Here is a 25,328-nt window from a genome sequence, read left to right as displayed (position 1 = left end):
GGTAGCAATAACCTTCTTGGAAAGGCCCTTGTGAGCTAGGATGTTCCACTCAACCTCCATGCCGTCAAACAAAGTCGCAGTAAGTCCAGGTAGACGAACGGCCCTTTTTGAAGAAGGTCTCTTCTTAGTGGTAGAGGCCAAGGGTCTTCGACAGACATGTCCAGAAGATCTGCGTACCATCCCTCCGAGGCCAATCACAATTGCCTGGACTCCTTGATTTCTGATTCGCTTGAGCACCCTTGGAAGCAACGGAATCGGAGGAAACAGGTAGACCAGCTGGTAAGGCCAAGGTGACGTCAGTGCATCTACTGCCCTCGCCTGAGGGTCCCTGGTTCGTGAGCAATACCAGTGAAGCTTCTTGTTGAGACGAGAAGCCATCATGTCCATTTGTGGGCAGCCCCACCGGTTGATAATCTGCTGAAACACCTGATGGTGGAGTCCTCACTCTCCGGGTGGAGATCGTGATGACTCAGGACGTCCACTCCCAGAATGAAGATTGCTGACATTGCTCTTGCATTTCTTTCCACCAAGAGGAGTATCTTAGACACCTCTCGCATGCAGGTTACGCTTTTTGTCCCTACTTGTCGATTGAGTACCGTATTTTGCCCTTTAAATTAGAATGAGTTCAGGGGCAGGACACTGTAGTAGCCCATATTTCTTTTTCATCCACTAGGGGTCACTGGAGTACTCTTGGGATATGGACGGCTTAGCAGAAACAAAGGCACTGAATATTTAAATTTAGAACTCTCCACCCCTCCATATCCCAGAGTACCTCAGTGTACGACCTCAGAGTTTTTTCCGTGCTCACAGCAATAACAAGGCTTGTGGGGACTTCCCACACTTGGTGGAAGATTTTATTAATTTTTCATTTTTACTTTTTAATTTTTACACTTAGCACATCCCTTCCCAGTTTCTGGAAAAACATGGGTCCGGGATGGTGCCGCTGCAAGGACAGCGCATGGCGTGTCGGTCCTCACAAAGAGCACCCTCACAGCCACAGGCAGCCCACTGTCTCCTGCAACAGCTGGACGGAGCTTACACATAGAAGCCCCGTCGCAGCCATGACCTGAGAAGCTGGACGGAGCTTACAGATAGAAGCCCCGTCGCAGCCATGACCGGAAAGCGTCGCAGGACCTCCCTACAAAAGGTATGCTGGGGAAACGGGGCGGTCAGCGCAGGCTGCCGCTCCGCTGTGTGGGGTCCGTGGGTAAAGCCGACCGCTAGCCGCTCCAGCGCTCCGTCTGCCGCTCCGACGCCCGCCCCACGCTCCGTCCTCCCGCCAGGCGCTCCGTCCTCCCGCCAGGCGCTCCGTCAGCGGTACACCGCTCACAGAGGGAGACCCGCCGCAGCTTCGCTCCGTCAGCGGTGCTCACAGAGGGAGACCCGCCGCAGCTTCGCTCCGTCAGCGGTGCTCACAGAGGGAGACCCGCCGCAGCTTCGCTCCGTCAGCGGTGCTCACAGAGGGAGACCCGCCGCAGCTTGCCTAGCAGCGCCGCGCTCCGGCCAGCCGAACTCAGCTGCTCTGGACTATGTGTTCCTCGCCTCCCTGCAATGAGCTTCCCGGCTCCCCGCTGACACACAGCGCTACAGGGAGTACAGGGAAGGGGGGGGGGACCTGGCTGATTACTGCGTGGCTGCAGCTGCCAGATGCTGCAAGGGGAAAATCACGGTATAATAGGCTGTTGAGCCTATATATATAGCTGCCATATCTATAGAAGATATTAATATTAACATATCTATAGAAGATATTAATATGTAACCTGCATGTCATTATCAGTGTATACTAGACTGTGATTATCAGTGTATACTAGACTGTGATTATCACTGTATAATAATCTATTGAGCCTATATTAACTGCAGCAGGTATTGTAACTTGTCCTGTGAGTCTCAGTGTAAGCATGGCATGGGGGCCATTTTAATCATGTTTCCTGTTTCTTCCAGTGGTAATTCCAGAACATTCCTGCCCTACATCTCTACGCCACCGGAGGCGCAGGGGTGTTAGTGGGAATTTTGGTTCAGGTTTCACATAGGCTGCCCATGTAAACTGTATTTAGCCATAAATATAAATATATTTCTCTATCGTCCTAGTGGATGCTGGGGTTCCTGAAAGGACCATGGGGAATAGCGGCTCCGCAGGAGACAGGGCACAAAAAGTAAAGCTTTTCCAGATCAGGTTGTGTGCACTGGCTCCTCCCCCTATGACCCTCCTCCAGACTCCAGTTAGATTTTTGTGCCCGGCCGAGAAGGGTGCAATCTAGGTGGCTCTCCTAAAGAGCTGCTTAGAAAAAGTTTAGCTTAGGTTTTTTATTTTACAGTGAGTCCTGCTGGCAACAGGATCACTGCAACGAGGGACTGAGGGGAGAAGAAGTGAACTCACCTGCGTGCAGGATGGATTGGCTTCTTGGCTACTGGACATCAGCTCCAGAGGGACGATCACAGGTACAGCCTGGATGGTCACCGGAGCCGCGCCGCCGGCCCCCTTGCAGATGCTGAAGTCAGAAGAGGTCCAGAATCGGCGGCTGAAGACTCCTGCAGTCTTCTAAAGGTAGCGCACAGCACTGCAGCTGTGCGCCATTTTCCTCTCAGCACACTTCACACGCAGTCACTGAGGGTGCAGGGCGCTGGGGGGGGGCGCCCTGGGAGGCAAATGTAACCTATATAAAGGCTAAAAATACCTCACATATAGCCCCCAGAGGCTATATGGAGATATTTAACCCCTGCCTGGATTCACTAAATAGCGGGAGACGAGCCCGCCGGAAAAGGGGCGGGGCCTATCTCCTCAGCACACGGCGCCATTTCCTCTCACAGCTCCGCTGGTCAGGACGGCTCCCAGGTCTCTCCCCTGCACTGCACTACAGAAACAGGGTAAAACAGAGAGGGGGGGCAAATTTATGGCGATATTTTGATATATATAAAGCAGCTATAAGGGAGCACTTATTATAAGGCTATCCCTGTTATATATAGCGCTTTTGGTGTGTGCTGGCAAACTCTCCCTCTGTCTCCCCAAAGGGCTAGTGGGTCCTGTCTTCGTTAGGAGCATTCCCTGTGTGTCTGCTGTGTGTCGGTACGTGTGTGTCGACATGTATGAGGACGATATTGGTGTGGAGGCGGAGCAATTGCCAAATATGAGGATGTCACCCCCTAGGGAGTCGACACCAGAATGGATGCCTTTATTTATGGAACTACGGGATAGTGTCAACACGCTAAAGCAGTCGTTTGACGACATGAGACGGCCGGACAATCAATTAGTGCCTGTCCAGGCGACTCAAACACCGTCAGGGGCTGTGAAACGCCCTTTGCCTCAGTCGGTCGACACAGACCCAGACACAGGCACTGACTCCAGTGGTGACGGTGACGAATCAACCGTATTTTCCAGTAGGGCCACACGTTATATGATTTTGGCAATGAAGGAGGCGTTACATTTAGCTGATACTACAGGTACCACTAAACAGGGTATTATGTGGGGTGTGAAAAAACTACCTATAGTTTTTCCTGAATCAGAAGAATTAAATGACGTGTGTAATGAAGCGTGGGTTGCCCCTGATAAAAAGCTGATAATTTCAAAGAAATTATTGGCATTATACCCTTTCCCGCCAGAGGTTAGGGAGCGCTGGGAAACACCTCCTAGGGTGGACAAGGCGCTAACACGCTTATCTAAACAAGTGGGGTTACCCTCTCCTGAGACGGCCGCACTTAAAGATCCATCAGATAGGAGGATGGAAAATATCCAAAAAAGTATATACACACATGCAGGTGTTATACTACGACCAGCTATAGCGACTGCCTGGATGTGCAGTGCTGGGGTAGTTTGGTCAGAGTCCCTGATTGAAAATATTGATACCCTGGACAGGGACAATATTTTACTGTCGTTAGAACAAATAAAGGATGCATTTCTTTATATGCGTGATGCACAGAGGGATATCTGCACACTGGCATCACGGGTAAGTGCTATGTCCATTTCGGCCAGAAGAGCTTTATGGACGCGACAGTGGACAGGCGATGCGGATTCAAAACGACATATGGAAGTTTTGCCGTATAAAGGGGAGGAGTTATTTGGAGTCGGTCTATCAGATTTGGTGGCCACGGCTACAGCCGGGAAATCCACCTTTCTACCTCAAGTCACTCCCCAACAGAAAAAGGCACCGACTTTTCAACCGCAGCCCTTTCGTTCCTTTAAAAATAAGAGAGCAAAGGGCTATTCATATCTGCCACGAGGCAGAGGTCGAGGGAAGAGACAGCAACAGGCAGCTCCTTCCCAGGAACAGAAGCCTTCCCCGGCTTCTACAAAAGCCTCAGCATGACGCTGGGGCTTCTCAAGCGGACTCGGGGACGGTGGGTGGTCGTCTCAAAAATTACAGCGCGCAGTGGGCTCACTCGCAGGTAGATCCCTGGATCCTGCAGATAATATCTCAGGGGTACAGGTTGGAATTAGAGACAGATCCACCTCGCCGTTTCCTGACGTCTGCTTTACCAACGTCCCCCTCCGAAAGGGAGACGGTTTTGGAAGCCATTCACAAGCTGTACTCTCAGCAGGTGATAGTCAAGGTACCTCTTCTACAACAAGGGAAGGGGTATTATTCCACTCTTTTTGTGGTACCGAAGCCGGATGGCTCGGTAAGGCCTATTCTAAATCTGAAGTCCTTGAACCTGTACATAAAGAAGTTCAAGATGGAGTCACTCAGAGCAGTGATAGCGAACCTGGAAGAGGGGGACTTTATGGTATCCTTGGACATCAAGGATGCGTATCTCCACGTTCCAATTTACCCCTCACACCAGGGGTACCTCAGGTTCGTTGTACAAAACTGTCACTATCAGTTTCAGACGCTGCCGTTCGGATTGTCCACGGCACCTCGGGTCTTTACAAAGGTAATGGCCGAGATGATGATTCTTCTTCGAAGAAAAGGCATATTAATTATCCCATACTTGGACGATCTCCTAATAAGGGCAAGGTCCAGAGAACAGCTAGAGATGGGATTAGCACTGTCGCAAGAAGTGCTAAAACAGCACGGGTGGATTCTGAATATTCCAAAATCCCAGTTAATGCCGACAACTCGTCTGCTGTTCCTAGGGATGATTCTGGACACGGTTCAGAAAAAGGTTTTTCTCCCGGAGGAAAAAGCCAAGGAGTTATCCGAGCTTGTCAGGAACCTCCTAAAACCAGGAAAGGTGTCTGTACATCAATGCACAAGAGTCCTGGGAAAAATGGTGGCTTCTTACGAAGCAATTCCATTCGGCAGATTCCACGCAAGAATTTTCCAAAGGGATCTGTTGGACAAATGGTCAGGGTCGCATCTTCAGATGCACCTGCGGATAACCCTGTCTCCAAGGACAAGGGTGTCTCTTCTGTGGTGGTTGCAGAGTGCTCATCTATTGGAGGGCCGCAGATTCGGCATACAGGATTGGATCCTGGTGACCACGGACGCCAGCCTGAGAGGCTGGGGAGCAGTCACACAAGGAAGAAACTTCCAGGGAGTATGGACGAGCCTGGAAACGTCTCTTCACATAAACATTCTGGAACTAAGAGCAATATACAATGCTCTAAGCCAGGCAGAACCTCTGCTTCAGGGAAAACCGGTGTTGATCCAGTCGGACAACATCACGGCAGTCGCCCATGTGAACAGACAGGGCGGCACAAGAAGCAGGAGTGCAATGGCAGAAGCTGCAAGGATTCTTCGCTGGGCAGAGAATCATGTGATAGCACTGTCAGCAGTGTTCATCCCGGGAGTGGACAACTGGGAAGCAGACTTCCTCAGCAGACACGATCTTCACCCGGGAGAGTGGGGACTTCATCCAGAAGTCTTCCACTTGCTGGTAACCCGTTGGGAAAGACCAATGGTGGACATGATGGCGTCTCGCCTCAACAAAAAACTGGACAGGTATTGCGCCAGGTCAAGAGATCCGCAGGCAATAGCTGTGGACGCGCTGGTAACGCCTTGGGTGTACCAGTCGGTGTATGTGTTTCCTCCTCTGCCTCTCATACCAAAAGTATTGAGAATTATACGGCAAAGAGGCGTAAGGACGATACTAGTGGTTCCGGATTGGCCAAGAAGGACTTGGTACCCGGAACTTCAAGAGATGATCACGGAAGATCCGTGGCCTCTACCTCTAAGGAGGGACTTGCTTCAGCAGGGTCCCTGTCTGTTTCAAGACTTACCGCGGCTGCGTTTGACGGCATGGCGGTTGAACGCCGGATCCTAAAGGAAAAAGGCATGCCGGAAGAAGTCATTCCTACTTTGATTAAAGCAAGGAAGGAAGTAACCGTGCAACATTATCACCGAATTTGGCGAAAATATGTTGCGTGGTGCGAAGATCGGAGTGCTCCGACGGAGGAATTTCAACTGGGTCGATTCCTACATTTCCTGCAATCAGGATTGTCTATGGGTCTCAAATTGGGATCTATTAAGGTTCAAATTTCGTCCCTGTCGATTTTCTTTCAAAAAGAATTGGCTTCAGTCCCTGAAGTCCAGACCTTTGTTAAGGGAGTGCTACATATACAGCCTCCTGTGGTGCCTCCAGTGGCACCGTGGGATCTCAATGTGGTTTTGGACTTTCTAAAATCTCATTGGTTTGAACCACTAAAGAAGGTGGATTTGAAATATCTCACATGGAAAGTGACCATGCTTCTAGCCCTGGCTTCGGCCAGGAGAGTGTCAGAACTGGCAGCTTTATCTTACAAAAGCCCATATCTGATTTTCCATTCGGACAGGGCAGAACTGCGGACTCGTCCGCATTTTCTCCCTAAGGTGGTGTCAGCATTTCATCTGAACCAGCCTATTGTAGTGCCTGCGGCTACAAGTGACTTGGAGGACTCCAAGTTACTGGACGTTGTCAGAGCATTAAAAATATATATTGCAAGGACAGCTGGAGTCAGAAAATCTGACTCGTTGTTTATATTGTATGCACCCAACAAGATGGGTGCTCCTGCGTCTAAGCAGACGATTGCTCGTTGGATCTGTAGCACAATCCAACTTGCACATTCTGTGGCAGGCCTGCCACAGCCTAAATCTGTAAAGGCCCACTCCACAAGGAAGGTGGGCTCATCTTGGGCGGCTGCCCGAGGGGTCTCGGCATTACAACTCTGCCGAGCAGCTACGTGGTCGGGGGAGAACACGTTTGTAAAATTTTACAAATTTGATACTCTGGCTAAGGAGGACCTGGAGTTCTCTCATTCGGTGCTGCAGAGTCATCCGCACTCTCCCGCCCGTTTGGGAGCTTTGGTATAATCCCCATGGTCCTTTCAGGAACCCCAGCATCCACTAGGACGATAGAGAAAATAAGATTTTACTTACCGATAAATCTATTTCTCGGAGTCCGTAGTGGATGCTGGGCGCCCATCCCAAGTGCGGATTATCTGCAATAATTGTATATAGTTATTGTTAACTAATTCGGGTTATTGTTGAAGGAAGCCATCTTTCAGAGGCTCCGCTGTTATCATACTGTTAACTGGGTTTAGATCACAAGTTGTACGGTGTGATTGGTGTGGCTGGTATGAGTCTTACCCGGGATTCAAAATCCTCCCTTATTGTGTACGCTCGTCCGGGCACAGTACCTAACTGGAGTCTGGAGGAGGGTCATAGGGGGAGGAGCCAGTGCACACCACCTGATCTGGAAAAGCTTTACTTTTTGTGCCCTGTCTCCTGCGGAGCCGCTATTCCCCATGGTCCTTTCAGGAACCCCAGCATCCACTACGGACTCCGAGAAATAGATTTATCGGTAAGTAAAATCTTATTATATATATATATTACGCACCTTAAGTAAAGATTTTACTGAGTCGTGCAAGTGTCTGTCCTTTGGCTATTGTGGCATAAATCTACCACAGATTCATTTGGTTTGTAGGTTTCCACTCCGGAAGCCGGGTCAGTCCCAGATCCTATGTTAAGCATTGGCAATTCAAATTGACTCCGCTCGACAGGAGCTGTAAGATCGGAGTCTCGGAAGTTACTCCGCCAGCTCTAACGAAGGAGTCTCAGTCTTTCCAAAGGTCCAATTTCCCTTTGGGTACCAGGGTGTTAATTTAACTGGTCTTATAATTTAATGCAGTCTGACAATTCTATGTCAAACCTCACAGCGATAACTACGAGTGAGAAGGGTACATTAGACCAGCAGTCAGATAGTGCGGGGTTTTGACAACCATACATTGCTAATGACCAGTGAGTCAATGTCTCAATTTTTACAGAGACTAAGTAGACTCTAACATCTAATCCGTCGAATTTAATAAACAGATCTTCAATGAGTTCTTATTTAGAATATCTGACTAAGATTTAACTCTATTTACCCGTTTCCACATCTAAATGGGAGAATCCGCCATTGGTGAATTCGTCTGTGTCAAACATTATAAAGACCCAAGATACATTTGGGTCACTAGGCGCTCTATGTATGGAAACAATGACGATCATGTTAGACTTACCGTTAATGAGAAGCTGCAGAGTATCTCTGTAAAGCTTCTGCTGACGCCTGTTACCTCGATTCTCGCTTTTCATCGTCGCTAGTTTCAGCACGACAAGGCCAGAAGTTGTTTGGTCCTAAATTTGATATTCAGGCCAAGACGGGGGGGGGGGGGGGGGGGTAAAGTCTAGCCATTGCCGCCTCCGGTATCAAAACGGAAATACTTTGGTCCGGCGTTTAAACCCTTTAGACTTCAGTCTTTTCAAGGCTGTGGTACAAAAACAGTCACGACTTGTAACGCCAGGGCGCTAAAGTCAACAAGCCAGTGGCTTGACGGCCTCTTAGGCCATCTCGATTTTCCAATAGTGGAAGCGCGCCTTTACACGTTACATTTGCCGGGTTTCCAGACATCCACTCATGGATGTATCCGCTATTTAAAGATTAAAAGACAAGACTGCCTCTGTCGGACGAAATTAGGCGTTTTGGCAGGTTGCCATTCAGTCTCTGCTGGTTTCAGCTGTTTTTATTTCCAGGCCTGGTACACCAACAGAGTCAGGGTTACTTATTCCCCTCTGTTTGGGGTATCGAAGCCGGAGGGCTCCGTCGCAGTCTCAATCAGCAAGTCACTTACTAACCGCAGAAAATCCATTTTCAAACTGTAGTATTTGCATATTTGGAGCCACAAGATTGCATGATTGCGCTTGATCTTCAGAATGCGTATTTACCCATTCCGGTTTGGTCACCGCATCACAGGTTCTTGCGTTTTGCAATACGCCACAACCATTAACCGTTTCAGGTTCTACCGTTTGGCCTCTTGTCAACGCCTCGGGTATTCCCCAAAGTGATGTTGGTGATGATAGCTCATCTCAGAGCCCTGGCAGTGACAATCGTTCCATACTTAGACGATCTGCTCATAAGAACTCTGTCTCAACAGAGGTTCCTCTTACTTGCGCTACTAACGTACACCACGGTTGCAGTGTCAAGTTCAAAAACAATCGCATCTAATTCCGTCTGAACGACTTCAATTCCTAGGTATGATTATAGATACGGTAATTCAAAGAGATTTACCTACTACACCAGAAAGAACAGATTATACCATCTAGTACAATTAGTGCAAAAGCCACGCACACTAGCGGTACATTGGTGTATTCGCCTATTAGGAACAATGTGTTTTCGAAGCGCTTTAGTTCGCCGGGTTTCACTCGCGTTTCCCACAGGGGGGCGAGGGTGTCTATACTCTGGGCGAGAGTCTCAGAGGTTGAGGAGTTGTAGTTAAAAAGGTCAGCGACAGGGGTTCTAAAACGGATCACGACAGATTGCGGTCTATAAATGTCCTGGAACTCCGTGCAATTTACAATGCACTACATGCTTCGCTTTCAGTCTGTCCAAGTGCAGTCAGACAACGCAACGGGAGTTGCATACACAACAACCAGGGAGGACCGAGAAGCCGCATGGCAATGCGGGAGGTAGCTCGAATCCTCAATTGCCCAGAATACCACAAGGTGATATTGTCGACGGGGTTCATTCCGGGAGTGGACATCTGTTAGACAGATGATCTTAGCCGTCGGGATTTTCATCCAGAAAACTGGGCATTAAATCCAGAGGTGTTTCACATGTGGATCCACAGGTGGGGTTACCCTCAGGTGTACATGATGGCATCTCGCCACAATTACAAACGCTCAGTATGTGTACAGAACGACAGATCACAAGGGCAGTGGCGGGGGAGGCTCTCACATTCGCGTGGTCGAACAGCCTCGTGGATCTGGGTCCACCGTTTTCCGCTGCTCTCTCCGTTGCTAAAACGGATCATAAGACAGTTCGTCACAGTCATACAAGTGATATCTCATGGGTTTCGGAGAGCTTGCTTCTTGAATCTCTAAGAAATACTCGCACACGATCCTGGCCCGCTCATAATACGTCCAACCTGTTACAACAGGGACCGTTCTTTTACCCCTATTTACCTATGTACTGCGGTTGACGGGGTGGTGGTTCAGACCGCCCTCTTAAGAAAAGAGATAGGGCATTACAGTTTCTCTGACGTCCTAGTGGATGCTGGGACTCCGTCAGGACCATGGGGATTAGCGGCTCCGCAGGAGACAGGGCACAAAAATAAAAGCTTTAGGACTAGGTGGTGTGCACTGGCTCCTCCCCCTATGACCCTCCTCCAAGCCTCAGTTAGGTTTTTGTGCCCGTCCGAGCAGGGTGCAATCTAGGTGGCTCTCCTAAAGAGCTGCTTAGAAAAAGTTATTAGGTTTTTTATTTTCAGTGAGTCCTGCTGGCAACAGGCTCACTGCAACGAGGGACTTAGGGGAGAAGAAGTGAACTCACCTGCGTGCAGGATGGATTGGCTTCTTAGGCTACTGGACACCATTAGCTCCAGAGGGATCGAACACAGGCCCAGCCATGGAGTCCGGTCCCGGAGCCGCGCCGCCGACCCCCTTGCAGATGCCGAAAAGTGAAGAGGTCCAGAAACCGGCGGCAGAAGACTTTTCAGTCTTCATGAGGTAGCGCACAGCACTGCAGCTGTGCGCCATTGTTGTCAGCACACTTCACACCAGCGGTCACTGAGGGTGCAGGGCGCTGGGGGGGGGCGCCCTGGGCAGCAATGATAATACCTTGTTCTGGCTAAAAATACATCACATATAGCCCCTGGGGCTATATGGATATATTTAACCCCTGCCAGGTCTCACAAACACCGGGAGAAGAGCCCGCCGAAATAGGGGGCGGGGCCTATCTCCTCAGCACACAGCGCCATTTTCCTGCACAGCTCCGCTGCGAGGAAGGCTCCCAGGACTCTCCCCTGCACTGCACTACAGAACAGGGTAAAAAAACAGAGAGGGGGGGGCACTTTTTTTGGCAATATTGATATATTAAGCTGCTATAAAGGAAACAACACTTCTGTAGGGTTGTTCCTATATATTTATAGCGCTTGGGTGTGTGCTGGCAAACTCTCCCTCTGTCTCCCCAAAGGGCTAGTGGGGTCCTGTCTTCGATAAGAGCATTCCCTGTGTCTGCTGTGTGTCGGTACGTGTGTGTCGACATGTATGAGGACGATGTTGGTGTGGAGGCGGAGCAATTGCCGGTAATGGTGATGTCACCCCCTAGGGAGTCGACACCGGAATGGTTGGCTTTGTTTATGGAATTACGTGATAATGTCAGCACGTTACAAAAATCAGTTGACGACATGAGACGGCCGGCAAACCAGTTAGTACCTGTCCAGGCGTCTCGGACACCGTCAGGGGCTGTAAAACGCCCTTTACCTCAGTCGGTCGACACAGACCCAGACACGGACACCGAATCTAGTGTCGACGGTGAAGAAACAAACGTATTTTCCAGTAGGGCCACACGTTATATGATCACGGCAATGAAGGAGGCTTTGCATATCTCTGATACTGCAAGTACCACAAAAAGGGGTATTATGTGGGGTCTGAAAAAACTACCTGTAGTTTTTCCTGAATCAGAGGAATTGAATGAAGTGTGTGATGAAGCGTGGGTTAACCCCGATAGAAAACTGCTAATTTCAAAGAAGTTATTGGCATTATATCCTTTCCCGCCAGAGGTTAGGGCGCGCTGGGAAACACCCCCTAGGGTGGATAAGGCACTCGCACGCTTATCAAAACAAGTGGCGTTACCGTCTCCTGAAACGGCCGCCCTCAAGGATCCAGCTGATAGGAGGCTGGAAACTACCCTGAAAAGTATATACACTCATACTGGTGTTATACTGCGACCAGCCATCGCCTCAGCATGGATGTGCAGTGCTGGGGTGCTTTGGTCGGATTCCCTGACTGAAAATATTGATACCCTGGATAGGGACAGTATTTTATTGACTATAGAGCAATTAAAGGATGCTTTTCTTTATATGCGAGATGCTCAGAGGGATATTTGCACTCTGGCATCGAGAGTAAGTGCGATGTCCATATCTGCCAGAAGAAGTTTATGGACGCGACAGTGGTCAGGTGATGCGGATTCCAAACGGCATATGGAAGTATTGCCGTATAAAGGGGAGGAATTATTTGGGGTCGGTCTATCGGATTTGGTGGCCACGGCAACAGCCGGGAAATCCACCTTTTTACCTCAGGTCCCCTCCCAACAGAAAAAGACACCGTCTTTTCAGCCGCAGTCCTTTCGTTCCTATAAGAACAAGCGGGCAAAAGGACAGTCATATCTGCCCCGAGGCAAAGGAAAGGGTAAGAGAGTGCACCAAGCAGCTCCCTCCCAGGAGCAGAAGCCCTCCCCGGCTTCTGCAAAGCCCTCAGCATGACGTTGGGGCTTTACAAGCGGACTCAGGGGCGGTGGGGGGTCAACTCAAGAATTTCAGCGCACAGTGGGCTCACTCACAGGTGGACCCCTGGATCCTGCAGGTAGTATCTCAGGGTTACAGGTTGGAATTCGAGAAGTCTCCCCCTCGCCGGTTCCTAAAGTCTGCTCTGCCAACGTCTCCCTCAGACAGGGCGACGGTATTGGAAGCCATTCACAAGCTGTATTCTCAGCAGGTGATAGTCAAGGTACCCCTCCTACAACAGGGAAAGGGGTATTATTCCACACTATTTGTGGTACCGAAGCCGGACGGCTCGGTAAGACCTATTCTAAATCTGAAATCTTTGAACCTGTACATACAAAAATTCAAGTTCAAGATGGAGTCACTCAGAGCAGTGATAGCGAATCTGGAAGAAGGGGACTTTATGGTGTCCCTGGACATCAAGGATGCTTACCTGCATGTCCCAATTTGCCCTTCACATCAAGGGTACCTCAGGTTCGTGGTGCAAAACTGTCATTATCAGTTTCAGACGCTGCCGTTTGGATTGTCCACGGCACCTCGGGTCTTTACCAAGGTAATGGCCGAAATGATGTTTCTTCTGCGAAGAAAAGGCGTATTAATTATCCCTTACTTGGACGATCTCCTGATAAGGGCAAGGTCCATAGAACAGCTGGAGGACGTAGTAGCACTAACCCAAGTAGTGCTGCAACAGCACGGGTGGATTCTGAATTTTCCAAAATCTCAATTGACCCCGACGACACGTCTGCTGTTCCTGGGAATGATTCTGGACACGGTTCAGAAAAAGGTGTTTCTTCCGGAGGAGAAAGCCAGGGAGTTATCCGAACTTGTCAGGAACCTCCTAAAACCAGGAAAAGTGTCTGTGCATCAATGCACAAGAGTCCTGGGAAAAATGGTGGCTTCTTACGAAGCGATTCCATTCGGCAGATTCCACGCACGAACTTTTCAGTGGGATCTGCTGGACAAATGGTCCGGATCGCATCTGCAGATGCATCAGCGGATAACTTTGTCTCCACGGACAAGGGTGTCTCTTCTGTGGTGGTTGCAGAGTGCTCATCTGTTAGAGGGCCGCAGATTCGGCATACAGGACTGGGTCCTGGTGACCACGGATGCCAGTCTGAGAGGCTGGGGAGCGGTCACACAGGGAAGAAACTTCCAGGGAGTGTGGTCAAGCCTGGAGATGTCTCTTCACATAAATATACTGGAGCTAAGAGCGATTTACAATGCTCTAAGCCTGGCAAAACCCCTGCTTCAGGGTCAGCCGGTGTTGATCCAGTCGGACAACATCACGGCAGTCGCCCACGTAAACAGACAGGGCGGCACAAGAAGCAGGAGGGCAATGGCAGAAGCTGCAAGGATTCTTCGCTGGGCGGAAGATCATGTGATAGCACTGTCAGCAGTGTTCATTCCGGGAGTGGACAACTGGGAAGCGGACTTCCTCAGCAGACACGATCTACACCCGGGAGAGTGGGGACTTCATCCAGAAGTATTCCACATGATTGTGAACCGTTGGGAAAAACCAAAGGTGGATATGATGGCGTCCCGCCTCAACAAAAAACTGGACAGGTATTGCGCCAGGTCAAGAGACCCTCAGGCAATAGCTGTGGACGCTCTGGTAACACCGTGGGTGTTCCAGTCAGTGTATGTGTTTCCTCCTCTGCCTCTCATACCAAAAGTACTGAGAATTATACGGCAAAGGGGAGTAAGAACGATACTCGTGGCTCCGGATTGGCCAAGAAGAACTTGGTACCCGGAACTTCAGGAGATGCTCACGGAAGATCCGTGGCCTCTACCTCTAAGACGGGACCTGCTTCAGCAGGGACCGTGTCTATTCCAAGACTTACCGCGGCTGCGTTTGACGGCATGGCGGTTGAACGCCGAATTCTAAGGGAAAAAGGCATTCCGGAAGAGGTCATCCCTACCCTGGTAAAAGCCAGGAAGGAGGTGACTGCACAACATTATCACCGCATTTGGAGAAAATATGTTGCGTGGTGTGAGGCCAGGAAGGCCCCGACGGAGGAATTTCAACTGGGTCGATTCCTACATTTCCTGCAAACAGGATTGTCTATGGGCCTCAAATTAGGGTCCATTAAGGTTCAAATTTCGGCCCTGTCGATTTTCTTCCAGAAAGAATTGGCTTCAGTTCCTGAAGTCCAGACTTTTGTAAAAGGAGTACTACATATACAGCCCCCGGTTGTGCCCCCAGTGGCTCCGTGGGATCTTAATGTAGTTTTGGATTTTCTCAAATCCCATTGGTTTGAGCCACTCAAATCGGTGGATTTGAAATATCTTACATGGAAAGTAACCATGCTACTGGCCCTGGCTTCAGCCAGGAGAGTGTCAGAATTGGCGGCTTTATCGTATAAAAGCCCATATCTGATTTTCCATTCGGACAGGGCAGAACTGCGGACGCGTCCTCACTTTCTGCCTAAGGTGGTTTCAGCGTTTCACCTGAACCAGCCTATTGTGGTGCCTGCGGCTACTAGCGATTTGGAGGATTCCAAGTTGCTGGACGTTTTCAGGGCATTGAAAATATATATTCAAGGACGGCTGGAGTCAGAAAATCTGACTCGCTGTTTATACTATATGCACCCAACAAGCTGGGTGCTCCTGCTTCTAAGCAGACGATTGCTCGTTGGATTTGTAGCACAATTCAACTTGCACATTCTGTGGCAGGCCTGCCACAGCCTAAATCTATCAAGGCCCATTCCACAAGGAAGGTGGGCTCATCTTGGGCGGCTGCCCGAGGGGTCTCGGCATTACAACTCTGCCGAGCAGCTACGTGGTCGGGGGAGAACACGTTTGTAAAATTCTACAAATTTGATACCCTGGCTAAAGAGGACCTGGAGTTCTCTCATTCGGTGCTGCAGAGTCATCCGCACTCTCCCGCCCGTTTGGGAGCTTTGGTATAATCCCCATGGTCCTGACGGAGTCCCAGCATCCACTAGGACGTCAGAGAAAATAAGATTTTACTTACCGATAAATCTATTTCTCGTAGTCCGTAGTGGATGCTGGGCGCCCATCCCAAGTGCGGATTGTCTGCAATACTTGTACATAGTTATTGTTACAAAAAAATCGGGTTGTTATTGTTGTGAGCCGTCTGTTCAGAGGCTCCTACGTTTGTCATACTGTTAACTGGGTTCAGATCACAGGTTGTACGGTGTGATTGGTGTGGCTGGTATGAGTCTTACCCGGGATTCAAAATCCTTCCTTATTGTGTACGCTCGTCCGGGCACAGTATCCTAACTGAGGCTTGGAGGAGGGTCATAGGGGGAGGAGCCAGTGCACACCACCTAGTCCTAAAGCTTTTATTTTTGTGCCCTGTCTCCTGCGGAGCCGCTAATCCCCATGGTCCTGACTGAGTCCCAGCATCCACTACGGACTACGAGAAATAGATTTATCGGTAAGTAAAATCTTATTATCGGTTATACCAACCATGTTACGAGCTAGGAAGCCGGTTACGGCAGCTCATTATTACAGAATTTGGTGTGCCTATATAGGTTGGTGTGAAGCTCGGAAGTTTCCGACATCATCTTTCAAGTTACCCGTATTCTGTTATTTTACAGACGGGGTGGGATGGAGAACTGCGTTTATCTACACTGAGGGTGCAGGTATCTGTGTTGTCAATTTATTTTCAAAGACGTTTGACTCTATTGCGTCGGTACACACCTTTCTATAAGGTGTCATCAGAGTGCAGCCTCCATTTATCCCACCTACAGAGCCATGCGACTTGAAGCTGGGTTCAGATTTCTTACAGGTTTCATATTTTGAACCCTTACAACAAATGGGGATTAAGTTTCTCACTTGGAAAACGTTTTCTCTATCGTCCTAGTGGATGCTGGGGTTCCTGAAAGGACCATGGGGAATAGCGGCTCCGCAGGAGACAGGGCACAAAAAGTAAAGCTTTAGGATCAGGTGGTGTGCACTGGCTCCTCCCCCTATGACCCTCCTCCAAGCCTCAGTTAGATTTTTGTGCCCGGCCGAGAAGGGTGCAATCTAGGTGGCTCTCCTAAAGAGCTGCTTAGAAAAGTTTAGCTTAGGTTTTTTATTTTACAGTGAGTCCTGCTGGCAACAGGATCACTGCAACGAGGGACTTAGGGGAGAAGAAGTGAACTCACCTGCGTGCAGGATGGATTGGCTTCTTTAGCTACTGGACATTAGCTCCAGAGGGACGATCACAGGTACAGCCTGGATGGTCACCGGAGCCTCGCCGCCGGCCCCCTTGCAGATGCTGAAACGAGAAGAGGTCCAGAATCGGCGGCAGAAGACTCCTCAGTCTTCTTAAGGTAGCGCACAGCACTGCAGCTGTGCGCCATTTCCTCTCAGCACACTTCACACGGCAGTCACTGAGGGTGCAGGGCGCTGGGAGGGGGGCGCCCTGGGAGGCAAATGAAAACCTTTTTTGGCTAAAAATACCTCACATATAGCCTCCGGGGGCTATATGGAGATATTTAACCCCTGCCAGAATCCATTAAAGAGCGGGAGACGAGCCCGCCGAAAAAGGGGCGGGGCCTATCTCCTCAGCACACAGCGCCATTTTCCCTCACAGAAAGGCTGGAGGGAAGGCTCCCAGGCTCTCCCCTGCACTGCACTACAGAAACAGGGTTAAAACAGAGAGGGGGGGCACTAATTTGTCGTTAGAAATATATAAAAGATGCTATAAGGGAAAACACTTATATAAGGTTGTCCCTATATAATTATAGCGTTTTTGGTGTGTGCTGGCAAACTCTCCCTCTGTCTCTCCAAAAGGGCTAGTGGGTCCTGTCCTCTATCAGAGCATTCCCTGTGTGTGTGCTGTGTGTCGGTACGTGTGTGTCGACATGTATGAGGACGATGTTGGTGAGGAGGCGGAGCAATTGCCTGTAATGGTGATGTCACTCTCTAGGGAGTCGACACCGGAATGGATGGCTTATTTAGGGAATTACGTGATAATGTCAACACGCTGCAAGGTCGGTTGACGACATGAGACGGCCGACAAACAATTAGTACCGGTCCAGACGTCTCAGAAACACCGTCAGGGGTTTTAAAACGCCCGTTTACTTTAGTCGGTCGACACAGACACGGACACTGAATCCAGTGCCGACGGTGAATAAACAAACGTATTCCTTATTAGGGCCACACGTTAAGGGCAATGAAGGAAGTGTTACATATTTCTGATACTACAAGTACCACAAAAAAGGGTATTATGTGGGATGTGAAAAAACTACCGTAGTTTTTCCTGAATCAGATAAATTAAATGAAGTGTGTGATGATGCGTGGGTTCCCCCCGATAGAAAATTATGGGCGGTATACCCTTTCCCGCCAGAAGTTAGGGCGCGTTGGGAAACACCCCTTAGGGTGGATAAGGCGCTCACACGCTTATCAAAACAAGTGGCGGTACCGTCTATAGATAGGGCCGTCCTCAAGGAGCCAGCTGACAGGAGGCTGGAAAATATCATAAAAAGTATATACACACATACTGGTGTTATACTGTGACCAGCGATCGCCTCAGCCTGGATGTGCAGAGCTGGGGTGGCTTGGTCGGATTCCCTGACTAAAAATATTGATACCCTTGACAGGGACAGTATTTTATTGACTATAGAGCATTTAAAGGATGCATTTTCTATATATGCGAGATGCACAGAGGGATATTTGCACTCTGGCATCAAGAGTAAGTGCGATGTCCATATCTGCCAGAAGATGTTTATGGACACGACAGTGGTCAGGTGATGCAGATTCCAAACGGCACAAAGGTGTATTGCCGTATAAAGGAAGAGGAGTTATTTGGGGTCGGTCCATCGGACCTGGTGGCCACGACAACTGCTGGAAAATCCACCGTTTTTACCCTAAGTCACATCTCTGCAGAAAAAGACACCGTCTTTTCAGCCTCAGTCCTTTCATCCCTATAAGAGTCATATCTGCCCAGGGATAGAGGAAAGGGAAGAAGACTGCAGCAGGCAGCCCATTCCCAGGAACAGAAGCGTTCCACCGCTTCTGCCAAGCTCTCAGCATGACGCTGGGACCGTACAGGACCCCTGGATCCTACATGTAGTATCCCAGGGGTACAGATTGGAATGTTGAGACGTTTCCCCTTCGCAGGCTCCTGAAGTCTGGTTTACCAAGGTCTCCCTCCGACAAGGAGGCAGTATGGGAAACAATTCACAAGCTGTATTCCCAGCAGGTGATAATCAAATTACCCCTCCTACAACAAGAAAAGGGGTATTATTCCACATTATATTGTGGTACTGAAGCCAGAAGGCTAGGTGAGACCTATTCTAAATCTAAAAAAATTTGAACACTTACAAAGGTTCAAATCAAGATGGAGTCACTCAGAGCAGTGATAACGAACCAGGAAGAAGGGGACTATATAGTGTCCCGAGACATCAGGGATGCTTACCTCCATGTCCAAAATTTGCCCTTCTCACTAAGGGTACCTCAGGTTCGTGGTACAGAACTGTCACTATCAGTTTCAGACGCTGCCGTTTGGATTGTCCACGGCACCCCGGGTCTTTACCAAGGTAATGGCCGAAATGATGATTCTTCTTCGAAGAAAAGGCGTCTTAATTATCCCTTACTTGGACGATCTCCTGATAAGGGCAAAGTCCAGGGAACAGTTGGAGGTCGGAGTAGCACTATCTCGGATACTGCTACAACAGCACGGGTGGATTCTAAATATTCCAAAATCGCAGCTGATCCCGACGACAAGTCTGCTGTGCCTAGGGATGATTCTGGACACAGTCCAGAAAAGAGAAAGCCAGGGAGTTATCCGAGCTAGTCAGGAACCTCCTAAAATCAGTGCATCATTGCACAAGGGTCCTGGTAAAGATGGTGACTTCCTACGAAGCAATTCCATTCGGCAGATTTCACGCAATAATTTTTCAGTGGGATCTGCTGGACAAATGGTCCGGATCGCATCTTCAGATGCATCAGCGGATAACCCTATATCCAAGGACAAGGGTGTCTCTCCTGTGGTGGTTACAGAGTGCTCATCTTCTAGAGGGCCGCAGATTCGGCATTCAGGATTGGATGCTGGTGACCACGGAGGCCAGCCCGAGAGGCTGGGGAGCAGTCACACAAGGAAAAAATTTCCAGGGAGTGTGATCAAGTCTGGAGACTTTTCTCCACATAAATATACTGGAGCTAAGGGTAAATTTATAATACTCTAAGCTTAGCAAGACCTCTGCTTCAAGGTCAGCCGGTATTGATCCAGTGGGAAAAACATCACGGCAGTCGCCCACGTAAATAGACAGGGCGGCACAAGAAGCAGGAGGGCAATGGCAAAAACTGCAAGGACTTTTCGCTGGGCGGAAAATCATGTGATAGCACTGTCAGCAGTGTTTCATTCCGGGAATGGAAACTGGGAAGCAGACTTCCTCAGCAGGCACGACCTCCACCCGGCAGAGTGGAAACTTCATCGGGAAGTTTTCCACATGATTGTAAACCGTTGGGAAATACCAAAGGTGGACATGATGGCGTCCCGTCTGAACAAAAAACGGGACAGGTATTGCGCCAGGTTAAGAGACCCTCAGGCAATAGCTGTGGACGTTCTGGTAACACCATGGATGTACCAGTCGGTGTATGTGTTCCATCCTCTGCTTCTCATACCTAAGGTACTGAGACTTATAAGACGTAGAGGAGTAAGAACTATACTCATGGCTCCGGATTGGCCAAGAAGGACTTGGTACCCGGAACTTCAAGAGATGCTCACAGAGGACTTATGGCCTCTGCCGCTAAGAAGGGACTTGTTTCAGCAAGTACCATGTCTGTTCCAAGACTTACCGCAGCTGCGTTTGACGGCATGGCGGTGGAACGCCGGATCCTAAGGGAAAAAGGCATTCCGGAAGAGGTCATTCCTACCCTGGTCAAAGCCAGAAAGGAGGTGACCGCACAACATTATCACCACATGTGGCAAAAATATGTTGCGTGGTGTGAGGCCAGAAAGGCCCCACGAAGAAATTTCAACTCGGTCGATTCCTGCATTTCCTGCAAACAGGAGTGTCTATGGGCCTCAAATTGGGGTCCATTAAGGTTCAAATTTCGGCCCTGTCGATTTTCTTCCAGAAAGAATTGGCTTCAGTTCCTGAAGTCCAGAAGTTTGTCAAGGGAGTATTGCATATACAACCCCCTTTTGTGCCTCCAGTGGCACTGTGGGATCTCAACGTAGTTCTGGGATTCCTCAAATCACATTGGTTTAAAACCAGTCAAATCTGTGGATTTGAAGCATCTCACATGAAAAGTGACCATGCTCTTGGCCCTGGCCTGGACCAGGCGAGTGTCAAATTGGTGGGTTTTTTCTCAAAAAAGCCCATATCTGGTTGTCCATTTGGACAGGGCAGAGCTGCGGACTCGTCCCCAGTTCTCTCCCTAAGGTGGTGTCAGTGTTTCACCTGAACCAGCTTATTTTGGTGCCTTGCGCCTACTAGGGACTTGGAGGACTCCAGGTTGCTAGATGTTGTCAGGGCCCTGTAAATATAGGTTCCAGGACGGCTGGAGTCAGGAAAACTGACTTGCTGTTATCCTGTATGCACCCAACAAACTGGGTGCTCTTGCTTCTAAGCAGACTATTGCTAGTTGGATGTGTAATACAATTCAGCTTGCACATTCTGTGGCAGGCCTGCCACAGCCAAAATATGTAAATGCCCATTCCACAAGGAAGGTGGGCTTATCTTGGGCGGCTGCCCGAGGGGTCTCGGCTTTACAACTTTGCCGAGCGGCTATTTAGTCAGGGGCAAACACGTTGGTAAAATCCTACAAATTTGATACCCTGGCTAAGGAGGACCTGGAGTTCTCTCATTCGGTGCTGCAGAGTCATCCGCACTCTCCCGCCCGTTTGGGAGCTTTGGTATTATCCCCATGGTCCTTTCAGGAACCCCAGCATCCACTAGGACGATAGAGAAAATAAGAATTTACTTACCGATAATTCTATTTCTCGGAGTCCGTAGTGGATGCTGGGCGCCCATCCCAAGTGCGGATTATCTGCAATACTTGTACATAGTTACAAAAATCGGGTTATTATTGTTGTGAGCCATCTTTTCAGAGGCTCCGCTGTTATCATACTGTTAACTGGGTTCAGATCACAGGTTGTACAGTGTGATTGGTGTGGCTGGTATGAGTCTTACCCGGGATTCAAAATCCTTCCTTATTGTGTACGCTCGTCCGGGCACAGTATCCTAACTGAGGCTTGGAGGAGGGTCATAGGGGGAGGAGCCAGTGCACACCACCTGATCCTAAAGCTTTACTTTTTGTGCCCTGTCTCCTGCGGAGCCGCTATTCCCCATGGTCCTTTCAGGAACCCCAGCATCCACTACGGACTCCGAGAAATAGAATTATCGGTAAGTAAATTCTTATTTTTTCTTCTAGCCTTAGCTTCAGCAAGGGTTTTGTTTTCAAATTTGGGTGCCTTGTATTCCAAGCCACCGTATTTGGGTTTCCTCATGACAGAGCGGAACTTCGGACGAATTCCGATTTCTTATTTTTCACATCAATAAACCAATAGTGTTTCCTGTGACAGCACATTCTAGAATTCTGAATGTGGTACGCGCATTACGCGTTTATATGTCCCGAACGTCTACAGTTCGTAATATGGATACGTTGTTTGTTCTCTATGATGCTGCCAACTGGGGTTAGCCAGTTTCTCAGCAGACATTATCCAGTTGGACAAAACTGACTACACGTCAGGCTTACCTTAAGGCTAAGTTACAGTCGCCTACGTCAGTAATAGCTCATCCCACAGGTTCTGTGGGAATGTCATGACCAGCTGGTCGTGGAGCTTCTACGACGCGGCTACATAGTCTTCAGTGCACACGTTTGTGCGCGTTTACAAGTTTTGAAACGTTTGCGGCATCAGCATCTAGCTTTGGCCGCCTACTGTTACAGGTGTCAAACAGCTCTCCCGCCCACGAGGGAAGCTTTGGTACGTCCCAAGAGTACTCCAGTGACCCCTAATGGATGAAAAAGAAAATAGGATTTTGGTACTTACCAGGTAAATCCTTTTCTTTGAATCCATAGGGGGCACTGGATGCCCACCCAGAGCAGTTTTACCTGGGTTGTATTAAGCTCAGAGGAGCTTATGGTACCACATTTTCACCGATTGGTTCAAATTATAAAGGTCTATCGGTTATGGTGTCAACTGTTTAGTTGACAGTAACGTTATGTGTCAACTTTGTTGTTGTCCGTTATGTTATAGGAATTCTCCATTGTCAACCTCTCTATAGTTCCTGTTCGCTCAGTAAAAAACCACTGAGGTCGTACACTGAGGTACTCTGGGATATGGAGGGGTGGAGAGTTCTAAATTTAAATATTCAGTGCCTTTGTTTCTGCTAAGCCGTCCATATCCCAAGAGTACTCCAGTGCCCCCTATGGATTCAAAGAAAAGGATTTACCTGGTAAGTACCAAAATCCTATTTTTAGCATTTGTTCCAGGTAGGCATTAAGCCAATCCCTGATGTTGTTGCTGGATTCACATCAGGCTAAATCTGGTTTTATTTTTCCTAGCAAATGTGGGTGCATGATGAAGAGGAAGGACTGAATTACAGAGAAGTGACATTTGTCCCTGGCTTGTATAAAATCTTTGATGAAATCTTGGGTGAGTGTTTCCTTAATTTATGCGGGTTGTACCTCGTATTTTGCATTCAGTTCCTCTGCAGATACCTTGTTTAACAGATGTGTAAGAGTATCCACAATGCTTGCCTTTTACCTTTCAACTTTAGTTAATGCTGCCGATAACAAGCAAAGGGACCCAACAATGTCATGCATCAAGGTCACAATTGATCCGTAAGTAACTTGGTACTTTAAAATTTATGTTCTATATTTTTTGTGGCCTAAACCAGTCGCTTAAAAACTTCATGATTTTCTCTTCTCCTAGTGAGAACAACACAGTCATTGTGTGGAATAACGGGAAGGGTATTCCTGTTGTTGAGCACAAGGTGGAGAAAGTCTATGTTCCTGCTCTCATCTTTGGGCAGCTGTTGACCTCCAGTAATTATGATGATGAACAGAAGAAAGTTACAGGTGGGTGTTGATAGTTTCCAAACGAAAATATCTTTGTAGTTCCTTGATTTTGACATGTGGTCTCCATTAATGCTGTGCATACATAATACAATTATCTGGGCGGAATGGTCAGATAATTGCAGAATGCATGTGGCTGACAAACCCAAAAATATCATTCGGTCGAATATACCGGATCGTCCAGCATGTCCCTCCGATGCAATATTTTCAAGTGTCATGTAGGCCACATAGGACTGTGTATGCTCTTCTGTGGCCGTACGAACATATTCCCGTTTCTTCACATAGAAAGGAACAGGGAAATGTGTCCTGGCTGGGGGTGGAGTGACTCTTTTACATGACACACTGTGAAATATATCCGTGTATGTCCTAGATAACGGCAGGGTCAGATAAAATGCCTGTCCACCTGACAGGTATTTTATCTGACCGTGTATGCCCAGCATATAAGGTTCCATACATTGAAAAACATCACCAACTTTTGTCGCATGAATGACTTTATCTAACGGTTAGTGATGGGTGGCATAGCACACACAAATGTTAGCAGCCTGCATGCAATGCATACAACCACAACGTTCACCCAGCACATGAGCTAATGTGATCTATTCTCTAAAACCTGTTGGCCTACAGCAGTTCGTGTTCACCTGGTATTTATTTTGTTTATAGCATAGTAGCTTTGTGTTATTTGACTGTTATATGTTCTGTGCAGGTGGTCGTAATGGTTATGGTGCCAAATTGTGTAACATCTTTAGCAACAAGTTTATAGTGGAAACAGCATGCAAGGAATACAGGAAGGTGTTTAAACAGGTATGTATTGTATCCAGATTCATTGAGGCCTAGAGCATGCCTGCTTATATTATTATAGACTTGTAGTGACGTTAATTTACCAATTTCGTCAGGACACTCGTGATATGTCGGATCCCGCAGTAATGGATGGGAAAGTAAAAGATACATAGTATGCAAGAAAAACTGCATACGATATATCTAATACTATCCTGCCAAAGGGGAGGCTGCCGGGAGGTTGGAGGAAATCTTATATGACATGACGGACCGTCGTGTAAGTGTATGGGGCCCTTAACTCTCCATCAATGCATCATAATTGAAAGCATATGCTATATATTTCTCAGAAGCTTGTACAAGAGTACTTTTTCTGTCAGCCACTTGGGCACAATGGCACAACTTCAAGACCGTAGGGGATGATGGTTGCTTACAGGGAGCTGGCACTTTAAATAATCCAAGAAACGGAACAGGCTCCTCCCCCTCTATCCCCCATCATCTCTCAGCTTTGAATTTGTACCGAGGGAGCCGGCCACTGCTGACTGATCTCCAGCTCAGTCTATATATATTTACTTTCATTAATTTAATTTATTTAGCTTTTTTATTTATGGGACTTAGTTCTCTCAGCCTCAGGAACCCTTCGCCACTTATATGAGAGAAGTGGGGTCACTAGTAGCGTAAAGCTGCACAAGGTGAACAGTGCTTAACCTGAGAGACACTTCCTCCCGATTCAGCCGCATCCTGAGGCTCCAGTTGGGTGGGTGAGTGAGCCTCCATGTGTGAGGCACTATGTGGCACCTGCATCCAGTGCAGCAGCGTCCCTCACATTCTCTCCCCTCCTCTCCCCGCTGGCTATGACTGGCAGCGGCACGGTCTCCACTACACTGCCGTGCTGACAGTACACAGCGCG

General features: G+C 48.6%; 1 protein-coding gene across 1 annotated transcript in view; it reads left to right on the top strand.

Moving 5' to 3' along the window:
- TOP2A (DNA topoisomerase II alpha) overlaps nucleotides 1–25,328 on the top strand; it is a 208,611-nt gene that overhangs the window by 14,967 nt on the left and 168,316 nt on the right. Inside the window, exons 3-6 of the mRNA XM_063959788.1 lie at nucleotides 23,135–23,225; nucleotides 23,350–23,413; nucleotides 23,505–23,650; nucleotides 24,351–24,448. Coding sequence (XP_063815858.1) covers nucleotides 23,135–23,225; nucleotides 23,350–23,413; nucleotides 23,505–23,650; nucleotides 24,351–24,448 — 399 coding nt within the window. The remainder of the gene's footprint in view (nucleotides 1–23,134; nucleotides 23,226–23,349; nucleotides 23,414–23,504; nucleotides 23,651–24,350; nucleotides 24,449–25,328) is intronic.

The sequence above is a fragment of the Pseudophryne corroboree genome, chromosome 3 (genome assembly GCF_028390025.1).
Source record: "Pseudophryne corroboree isolate aPseCor3 chromosome 3, aPseCor3.hap2, whole genome shotgun sequence".
Taxonomy (NCBI): Eukaryota; Metazoa; Chordata; class Amphibia; order Anura; family Myobatrachidae; genus Pseudophryne; species Pseudophryne corroboree.
This window is presented reverse-complemented; position numbering and strand designations above follow the sequence as displayed.